General features: G+C 39.5%; 1 protein-coding gene across 3 annotated transcripts in view; it reads right to left on the bottom strand.

The window, feature by feature from the left end:
* Window positions 1–7,233: 7,233 nt before the first annotated feature.
* Window positions 7,234–11,338, bottom strand: part of heatr5b (HEAT repeat containing 5B) — a 34,130-nt gene continuing 30,025 nt past the window's right edge. For 2 of the 3 annotated variants that reach the window (XM_012962529.3, XM_031901410.1), the window contains exons 34-36: window positions 9,233–9,384; window positions 8,893–9,106; window positions 7,234–8,361 (exon numbers count right to left, since the gene is read on the bottom strand). In XM_012962529.3, the coding sequence (XP_012817983.1) occupies window positions 8,057–8,361; window positions 8,893–9,106; window positions 9,233–9,384 (671 nt within the window). In that variant the 3' untranslated portion in view covers window positions 7,234–8,056. The remainder of the gene's footprint in view (window positions 8,362–8,892; window positions 9,107–9,232; window positions 9,385–11,338) is intronic. The other variant, NM_001097232.1, reaches the window with a different exon arrangement.

Raw genomic sequence — 11,338 nt, 5'->3', positions numbered from 1 at the left:
AGCAAGTGAGTGTCGCTCTCTAAGATGGGGAGCTCCTGTGACAACTGTAAAGACCTGGATCATTCATGCTATTGACATGTGGAAACTTTGGGCTGGTGCAGTAGTTCAGTATATAAAATATAGTGTTTTTAGCTATATTTATTTTTTCGTATTTATTTTAGCCTTTTATTATCTTAAGTCATGATGTTTCAACCTCATGTCCACCTTTATTTCATCATTTGTTTAGTTGTAAAGAAGGTAGCAACACTCTGGACGAAAAACACTGCCTTGATGAAGTAATTAATAGATTTTAGTTCCTTCCCATTGTTGTGCATCTCAGCAGATTCACCTTATAGTCTAGAATTAGAACCCTAGTTCTTCATTATAGGTTTTACTAAATAAATCTCCAAGACCTAAAAGTAACAACTTATTTGAATCAAGGCCAAGACATGATAATTAGGAAGTATCTTAGGGTGGTGGATGTTAACAGGTGTTGTAGTGGGTATTTTCATTTAAATTTCCTCTTATCCAGCTATTCTGGCACGAGCACACCCAATGTGCCCCTGCCCTGCTCTTACCTCTTCTACAGTTAAGGAGGGAAGATGTAATCCAGACCCTAGATTTGGCACACAGGCACCATAGGCCTGCTCTATGCTGCCTGTGTGTGCCATATTCTGCCTGCCCTATGCTGCCTGTGTGTGCCATACTCTGCCTGCCCTATGCTGCCTGTGTGTGCCATACTCTGCCTGCCCTATGCTGCCTGTGTGTGCCACACTCTGCCTACCCTATGCTGCCTGTGTGTGCCATATTCTGCCTGCCCTATGCTGCCTGTGTGTGTCATAATCTGCCTGCCCTATGCTGCCTGTGTGTGCCGTACTCTGCCTGCCCTATGCTGCCTGTGTGTGCCATATTGTGCCTGCCCTATGCTGCCTATGTGTGCCATATTGTGCCTGCCCTATGCTGCCTGTGTGTGCCATACTCTGCCTACCCTATGCCTTCTGTGTGTGCCATATTTATATATATATATATATATATATATATATATATATATATATATATAAATTTAGAAAATCTGAATTTAGGAATTTTATAGGTTTTTTTCAGTTTGAATAAACTCGAAATGTTACCAAACTGGAAAAAGCTATACTGAATAAAACCATGAAAACAACTCCAATGCCTCAAATTTGTCTTCTATTTATAATTTATAAAGTCTTACAAACTCTTGAAAAATTATAACATTTGGAAAACGTAAAAAACTTAAACCTAATATTTTCCCATTGTGACATGAATTTACAAGCTTTTAGATGCCATTTCAAGTTTTCCTGTTTTTTGTAGCTTAATTATTGAACATTTGTGTTCTGAAACCCAACTTTGAATTCATGAGAAAAAACAAATCCCAGTAAAAATTTGTATTCAAATGTTGATAAATCAGCCCCATAGACTTCAAGCTCTTCATTTCTGAAATCTACAGATTTTTCATGGATTTCCAACAATTTTAGCTGAAATTATTTAGCATTTATGGTGTTCTGAATTCCTGTCTAAGTATAAAATACCCTAAACCTCATTGTAGTGCAGAAGGCAGCCATGCAGGGCTGTGGGGCACATTGTGCATAACAGATAACTTATTTACAATCTAGGTTTTATTATTAATTGTGTTATTATTATATTATTTATAACGTCCCAACATATCCCTCAGTGCTGTACGTACAGATTACATACAAAAAACAACCAGTAACCCATAGAAGAGGTAGAGACGCCCCTGCCCACAAGAGCTTACAATCTGCTAACAAAGGGATACATTTTCATTCACGGATCTAGTCATAAATACAGGATGAAAGTCTTTTGCTATTTTAAAGGCAAATAAACAGAGAAAAAGACGTATAGAAAAGCAGGCTGTGGATTGGTACAGTAGATAAATATCTATTTATGAAGAATTGCTGTTGATGATGAATTTAAAATAGAAATAAGCTAAATATATTTTATAGGCAGCTCCGGCTCTTTTGTTTTGCTTTCACAGTAAGTGAATGAAACAACTTCACACAAACAGAACTTGGAATGAAAGCCTCCCATTTTAGCTTTCTTTGCAGAGAATCATGTGTCTCTCTGTCAGCAGCACCAGTTATAAATGAGATATATATATATATATCTCCATAGCATTAGTGTGTTCTGTTAAAGGGCAAGGGCTTTAATCTAAAGCTTCTTTTATTCAGCATGTGACTCTATACAAATACAACACTGAAAAAAAAAAAAAAGTACCTTAACATTTCAAGTTCAGTTGTTCTCTCCCTTCTTTATATTCACACTGGTTTATATGGGAATTCCACGCTTCTGCCAGTGCCTTAAATGATGGGACTAGAAGGCCCTTTGCTTTGGAAAAGGAGTCCGGTTTCCTCCTTGCAGGTCTGAATATAAAAGTAGAATAAGGATCTTTAAAGTTCTGGATGTCTCCGCTGAGTAACAAGCACACTTCCTCCAATTCTTTCTTGGGTTACTTTTCCTGCCACAAGTCAAGATTTTTTTTGTTCTTCTTAATGTGACTATAAATAGAAAGTACAACCGTGGCTCAGAGACCCCAACAACATGCGAAATATGTGCAAACAAGGTGCAATGATTAGTAATGGCAATTTTCTACAGCAAAAGGAAGTATATACTGTATATATTTATATATATATATATATATATATTTTTTTTTTTTTTAGCCTAGATAGGCTGTTAAGAATGAATGTGTGACTAAATGTTTATTATTCAAGATATTACTGACCCTGAAAGCAATTTTACCGTTTCTGTAAGGGTCATTGCTCCCAGAAATCCCTGCACTGGCGTGCCCACATGCAGCTATGCGCGGGTACAACTGCGTTACCACGAAGTCCTTGGTGCCCTGGAATTTGTACTAATCGTTTAAAATGCAAATGCCGCAAATGTGGTAATTAGACAAGTTTATCAGATAAATGCTTTTATATTTGCTTACAATTCAAACCTTAATATAAGAGATTGGGAGATGATATCTCATTTAAATTGCCAATTCAATTAAAGTATTATTTAAAGCAATCATTATAAAAGCATCTGCAGCTTTTAAAGATCTGTATTTTTATTTATTAGATTTATTTGGGAGCTGAGTGGTTATAAATGAATAATCTTTGTGCATTTCTAAAACAGGAATGGGACCTGTAATCCAGAATTCTTGGGACCTGGTGTTTTCTGAATAAGGGATCTATTGTTGTCATTTCTATCTCAATACCTTAAGTCTACTAAAAATCATTTACACATTCAATAACCCCAACTTGCTGTTACATCTTTACTATAACTACAATACAGTAAGTAGCTCATATAAATAGTTCCATTAAGAAAATGTTCTAAGTCACTGTGGGGTCAGTGGAGTTTGCCCTAAATTTAACCCCTTCACACCTACCTGCCCCTGGCACACTGCCTTGTCATTGCTCATTATGTAAATTTTAATGTAGATTACACAATTTATGTGATTTGGAGTTACGTGGCCAGGCACAAGTTTGGTCCACAATTTCACCAGGTCAGGAACAGAAGAAATATGTATAAAGATGTATCTGCTATTTCTTATTTCTATTTCCCATTTGTTATTGTTCCCCCTCCCCACATGTGCTATTCTGTCCCTACCCTCCATGTGCCATTGTGTCCCTAAACCCCTGTGCTATTCTGTCCCTACCCTCTATGTGCCATTGTGTCCCCTAAACCCCTGTGCTATTCTGTCCCTACCCTCCATGTGCCATTGTGTCCCCTAAACCCCTGTGCTATTCTGTCCCTACCCTCCATGTGCCATTGTGTCCCCTAAACCCCTGTGCTATTCTGTCCCTACCCTCCATGTGCCATTGTGTCCCCTAAACCCCTGTGCTATTCTGTCCCTACCCTCCATGTGCCATTGTGTCCCCTAAACCCCTGTGCTATTCTGTCCCTACCCTCTATGTGCCATTGTGTCCCCTAAACCCCTATGCTATTCTGTCCCTACCCTCCATGTGCCATTGTGTCCCTAAACCCCTGTGCTATTCTGTCCCTACCCTCTATGTGCCATTGTGTCCCCTAAACCCCTGTGCTATTCTGTCCCTACCCTCCATGTGCCATTGTGTCCCTAAACCCCTGTGCTATTCTGTCCCTACCCTCTATGTGCCATTGTGTCCCCTAAACCCCTGTGCTATTCTGTCCCTACCCTCCATGTGCCATTGTGTCCCTAAACCCCTGTGCTATTCTGTCCCTCCCCCCCATGTGCCATTGTGCCCCTAAACCCCTGTGCTATTCTGACCCTCCCCCCCATGTGCCATTGTGCCCCTAAACCCCTGTGCTATTCTGACCCTCCCCCCCATGTGCCATTGTGTCCCTAAACCCCTGTGCTATTCTGACCCTCCCCCCCATGTGCTGTTCTCTCCACCTTTCTGCCACTGTGTTGGTAGCTCTTTGAATTAAAAAAAAAATATGAACTAAAGCTCTGTAACCTCATTCCAAGCCTGCTGCCCACAGATAGTTTTCCCCTCAGTATAAGTCCTTGTACATCTGCACAGGGATTGGATAAACTGCCGGGTGAATCCCTTGAGCCCATCCAATCCACCTATGGCTGCACTGAAACTTTACCTGTGAGAAGAAAACTATCAGTAATGCTGGAATCAGTAAATGCAGGCAGCAGGCTTGAAACAAGGTAACAGTGCTTTAGTTAATGATGAAATGCAGCGTTATTACATGATTTTAAGCCTGCTGCCTGTACATACTGCTCCCTTTCCCTCAGTTTAAGTTTCTGTACAGCTTTGCAGTGATTGGATAGGCTGCAGGCTAAATCCCTCTAGCTTGTCCAATCCATGGGCAGCTGTACTGGGACTTACTGCCCCCCACCCTTTTTGTGGACACCCATGTCTGCCATGGCCCAGTCAAAGCCCTGATATCAATTCATTTTCACAATCGTCATTCAACCAACCTAAATAATAAAATCTCAGCATCGGATTTTGTTAATCATTATAATCAGACAACTGGTGGAAATCATTTTACCCCCTTAGAAACACTGCAGAATATGTTGGTGCTTAAAGGAACAGTAAGAAATTAAACTATAATGTACTGCTGCCCCGCACTGGTAAAAATTTTTATATAAACCCTGGTGTGTAGCCATGGGGCAGCCATTCAAAAGAAGAAAAGGCACAGGTTATATAGCAGCTAACAGATAAACACTGTAGAATACAATAGTGTCTTATCCGTTATCTGCTATGTAACCTGTGCCTTTTCTCCTTTTTTTCCAGCTTGAATGGCTGCCCCCAGGGCTACACAGCAGCTTATGATATAAATTATTGTAGTGTTCCTGAATCAAACACCCCAGTGCAGGGCCACAGTACATTATATTTCAATTACTTTAAAACACTTTAATTTTTTGGTGTTACTGTTCCTTTAAGAAATATCCATTAAATATACAGCATGTGAACAATATGAATGAATGTGCATTGGATGAGCCATTTTTGGATGGCCCCTTTTATTTGAACAGGTAGAAAAATGTGACTATGTATAGCAAGCAGGGTTGGCCGTTGGGCAGGGAGCTGGTGAGTAACATACATGATGCACACAGCATGCCAACGTGCGTAACTAGAACTTCCTGGCCAGCCATTGTCTGACATCTTCCCTCTTACTGACAATGCCTTCTCAGCTTGTTTGATTCTAATTTCGGCCCCTCATTTTGCACATTAAGAAACCTGGATAGGCAGAAAACAAACCAGAAAAAAATGTTTTGTCTTTTTTTCTATTTTTAATTTTTTTCAAGTTTCCTTATTAGCAGCTTTTCCTGTAGCATTTCATCGCTTCCAGTACATTACTGACATCCCGTGAGGCACAGAAATGGAACAAATGCATGCACTTCTAACTCTGCTGCCTCCCAAGTTCTAGTGCTACTTTTATTAGACAGAAACCTATAGGACTGGCACTTTCAGATGTTGTGTGTTGCAGCCAATCAAATGTGTTAGGGCCATTTTATTCTCCCCATTTGCACAACTGGTGGACAGGAATGTAGCCCCCCCCCCCGACTCTGCTGCCACATTACAGCATTACAGCAAGTATCCAGTGACAGGGCTGGCCTGCTGCCCTAAACCTGGCACCCTAGGCACTGGCACACTGGTGTCTATATGGCAAATACACCCCTGTGCCACAATAGGCATCAGCTCCTGAATTACATGACAGTTGTTTATTATTCACCATGGGCTGCACCTACATTCAGCACTGTTTTTCTACTATTTTTTACATTCATGCTAATATTTTACCACTAGATAGATTTTACTGCATCAATTAGTAACTGGGAGCTGCATGAGGCTGCAGTTGTTATTCAATTTACAGTAATCTCTTAATTGCATGTTAGCCTTCATTTCCCCCCTATGGCCCCTCTAATGCTGGTGAGCCAGTTCAAATGCCCTTTCTACCCTTATGCCTGATGGTTAAACCTATCAGTAGCCTGATGGCAGGGTGTCCACTGATCACGGATAGGGAATGCATTACGCTACTGAGCTACTTACTAATAATGTGGTTTACCTCTTTACCTCTTATATGTAATATGTTGGCGCTTTATAAATAAATGTGAATAATAATAATGTGGTTAGTTAATATGATATTTAATCTGACAATAGTGAGGAGTTGTGATAATTTGCTTGTTGCTCATCACTACCATCTAGTGGTGGTTTAGACCATTACAAAATCATGTGCTCTTAAATACAGAACGAGTCTGATTCCATATACTTTTTAAAGCTAGTTAAGCATATTGAGGTGGAATTTTAGGGAACTGTTTTGCTTTGGCTTAATGTTTTGCTTAATGTCATAATAAGACACAAATGAGTATGCTTGCCTGCATATTTTATCTTATCACTATAATACATGCCTAGGTTGTAATTTCAGTGCTAAGACTATATAGCTAAACTTGCCATGCTACTTGCACGTTATGCTCATACTACACAAGTGCACACCGACATGATTGTTGCCTAAATATGTGGATGTCTGTGTTCGGGGAACAAGTGTACCGATGTGTCATGCGTGAGGCAATTCTAGCTGTCTGGGATCAAAAGCAATTGCCAATGTTTCGGCGCATGTTGCTGCTTTATTGGAGAAAAGCCATAGCCAAAAATTCTTACCAATCAGCTGGTATGTTATAAAGTGCTTTCTGTACAATAGAGTTGGGTGACTGTACAGATATTGCAGGGAGCTGCCTTGTTACATTCAGGCACTCATATAAGAATAAATATAAGAATGAATTATAAATGACACGGAACTCTCCATAAGCACAAACACAATGACTGCTATTTATTTATCTTTATACACAAATCAGCAAATTGCTAATAAATTACTTAAAAGTACTTTTAAAACACATACAGTACTTAGGGATTAAAATGAAACAAGGAAAGGAATGACAAAAAAAGAAACCAAATGCACAATGTTACTAATATAACTCTAAATACTGCCTCACTCCTTCCATTCTTTAAGACTCTGAGCTATACATTAATTTATTAAGAGAAAAAGTACAGTACCTAATGCTTTTGAAATTATTCCCAATATAACTTCATATTTGTAACTTACTTGACCCCCATCCCTTACTAGGCAGAAGAGCTGGTATTTAAAAAAACAATTTGACAGCTATTTACACATTTTAACACAGACCCAATCCATATAAATAAAGCAAGCAGTAACAAAGAACACAAGCCACAATGAAGACATTGCCTTACTGCCAATCTAAAATTGCTTAGCTCTCTGTGACTAGATGATTTATAAAATGAAACAGTTGTTTCTACATTCTGTTCGATGTTGAAGTGCAAATGAGCTCACAGCATGCCTGAGTATATCAGTGGGATATGAAGCTTTTTATAAAATAGCTACGAATTGAAGGCAGGATGCATAACCTTTAGTCCATCTACTGATAACTAGTGTGAGTCTGGAAAGGAATTTTTAATCTCCCAATACTTGAATATTTCCCTGTGCCAAAACGTTGTGTCCCTTCACCATCACATTGTGTCCCTCCACCATCAATGATCCAAGCAAAGGTGTAAAGTGGCTTTTTGCAGTATTAGTCCATGTTAAAACTTAATGCAGCACCAATGCAGATTTAAAAAAAGCTTGTTTTGAGTTTAATAGTTGGTGCACTTTGTATAACTGGTGCTTGCTGTCGTGAGGCTGCTTTGGCTTTGCTTGCCTGGCTTGCTCGGATGGCTGTTTCCAGACGTGCTTTTAGCTCTGGTGCTGCACCTATGACAGTCTTGAATGCCTGGGGGTAAAGAGGACCAATGCGCATGAGATCCTGGAGTGCAAATTCGTGTAGGTCCTTTGATGGTTGGGAGGCTGAGCTGAACGTGTTCACATCCAGCAAGTAAGAAATGAGCGTTGGTACAAGAAGAGCAAGCAGCTGGACTCCTAGAAGGAAAATGAATGCAGTTAAAATGATGCAAACATGTAATGAACTGTAGCATCCTCGTGTGTTGGCACTGCCACCATATGCCTGCGAGTCCTTCATGCACAGAGCCACTGGCCAGAGGTGATAATAACTAGCTACTGTGCAAATGCACTGGGCAGCACTGGGAAATAAAGTCCCGGCAGAGTTTACATTCCAACTCCCTATCACATTCACAGACTATGTGGTCAATTTTATTAGGAGCTGATTAACCTGCCTGTATTTGAGGAAGGGAATAACCAGAGTACCCCTAAGGAAACCCACGGGAAGAACATACAAACTCACTGATAGTTCCCTGGCTGGAATCAAAGATAATACCTAAGTGGCACAGACAGCAGTGCTAACATTGTGCCGCCATGCTCATGCTAAAGTCACCAGGACACTTGCCAGGAAATACTCTTAGAGGCTTGAAAACTCTTATGTCCCTTTAAATAACCACTACTCATTGAAAGGAACCAAGTTTATAAAAGGGGAGGAGGACTAACAACACTTACTATTTTGTTCTTCTCCCAAGGCAACCAATGTCTCTATGACTTTGATGCCTTCCTGGACAGCCAAAACCTCTGTGTTAATTTTCGGTTTCTTCCTCTCCACAGCTTTCAAATTTTCAACCATGATAGGTGCCAAGGAATGTATATAAGGTGTAGAAAGTGCTCTGTTGGAATGCTGGAATACGGAGAGCAGGAGCTGGTAACACTTGGCTTGAACCTACAAAATACAAGATGAAGCACTAGTTGATTTTCAGGTCCAAGCTATAAGATGTGTAGATAACATGACAATGCTGCATAGATCGCAAGTCTTAAGCACATTTTATTCTTTTGCTCTCTCTCTCACCCAGGGGTCGCTGGAGTTCAGTGCAGCTTTGAACTTGCTGATGCAGCCATTCTGTAGTGATTCCACGCCAATAATCTCTGCACTTGCAGACCAAAGGAATAGCACAATCGCTGTCAGTATGCTTACTTCATCAACAGTATGTTTGGAATCAGCTATGGAAATAAAAATAAAATAAAAATAAGCAATTGAGTATATTAAGTTACAAAATGTGCCCACTATAAGCTGCTAGATATTGGACACTACTCATTTATACCCTACTGTTCTCCCAGATCCCTGTTTCACCCAGAATAAACCTTCCTGCGGACTACAGCAGTTTTAATATTAAAGGGAAACTATAGTGAAAATTTCATCACACCGAAATAAAACATTTTCCAAATAATTCAAATTAAAAATTGTGACCTGGTTTAATCAAGTGTATCTGCACTATTCTCCTCTCAGCATCTGTCTGTTTTCATGCAGGAGCTGGGAGTCTAATTTTGAATGACAGTAAGGTGTGATACAGCCTTTCCTAGAAGATGTATTAGAGCTCACTCTTGTAAAATCACCAGTAATTATGTCTCTCTACATGCAGGATTTGTGCCAAAGTCAGTTATTTTGTTAGGTAGTTGTGTTTGTGCTGGAATCAGTTATTTTACATCTGCTAGGAAAGGGAGCCCGTTCCAAGGATATTTTGGATCTGTCAATCAAAATCAGATTGCTGACTCCCGCATGAAGAGGATGAAGGGAGACAAATCCCGAGATGGAGGACAGTGAAGATAAACTTATTTTGGAAATGGGTCAGAATTTTTAATTGATTTTATTTAGAAAATGTATTTTTACCGTATGATAAAGGTTATATTCAATTTTCATTTTTGCACTAGTATCCTTTTAAGCATAATCAGAGCCAGCAGTGCAAGGAATAGCAAAGGCCAGGTACTGCTTTCAATCGCAAATAGATACACAAATAATCAGTGATGACTGAAAACGTGAACTGGAAAACTGCTGTCAATTATATTCTTTGTTTGCAACAATGTATATTTATAACCCACTTATTTTTATAATATTATATTATATTACATTGCCAACCTCCTTTCTATTTTACAAGCTAACATAAAAGCTGAAATCTTTATTGCACCCCGTGGTGTAACTGTGTAAGAGCCACAGATAGTGCTTCTTTGGTGGATAAATGTCTTTAGCTGTAAATATATATGAATACAAGTGTGGTCATGTTTTATCCTGTTACTTTTTTATACAACTGTACTGACTGCTTTTATTTCCTATTGCTGCTGTGTTCAGTAGATTCTGGCAACAGAACTAAATTAGTAAGCATAACAGGATATCAGCATCAGTTCCTACATTCAGTCCAAGTAAGGCAAATTTTACATGCCATGTTTTCTTGAGGTTGGATTTTGTGACAGGAAATGCTTGTTTGTTACCGCGCCCCCCATGTACTCAGTGATAGGCACTTGCAGTTAAAGTCACTGGCTGGAACAGTATTGACTCCAGCCATTTCAATTAGGAAAAAATCACCAAAAGAATGGAAATGTGGAGACAAATCTGAGGGAAAATGTGTGTAAATTATAATTTATCTTTTCAATGTAGCATCCTAGTATATGGGGGAAAAAAAGAAGCAACAGCTCCTCTTCACTTCTTGCTGTACCAATCATTTGGATAACCTGAATGAACAGACTGGGGGCTGATCAGTTGGCAACCTTAAAGAGATACTGACACCAGAAATGAAACCTTCTTACATCTGTCATAACATTGCCTTTGCATGCTATTTATAATTTTGCCATAAAAGTATTTGTCCAAGCTTTTACATTCCCTATCTGATCCCCCCATGTTCCTCTATGAGGGGGCGGCCATATTTGTCCAGCAGGAGGCCATTAGCATTAGAAGCTGTAACTGACAGGCTGAGAAGGGACAGTCAGGTTGGCAAAACAGTCAGGTTTAGGGATTTCAAGTAACAATTACTAACAAAAGCAGCCCTATCAGCAAAAAATGATCAACATGACCTATAGGTAACTTTTTATGTAGATTCATATTTTAAAAAGTTGTTTTTTCGTGTCAGTATCACTTTAAGGCTAATGGCACTCTTGACAAAACAGTGCATCTCTGTCTGCATTT

Source organism: Xenopus tropicalis, chromosome 5, assembly GCF_000004195.4.
Source record: "Xenopus tropicalis strain Nigerian chromosome 5, UCB_Xtro_10.0, whole genome shotgun sequence".
Taxonomy (NCBI): domain Eukaryota; kingdom Metazoa; phylum Chordata; class Amphibia; order Anura; family Pipidae; genus Xenopus; species Xenopus tropicalis.
This window is presented reverse-complemented; position numbering and strand designations above follow the sequence as displayed.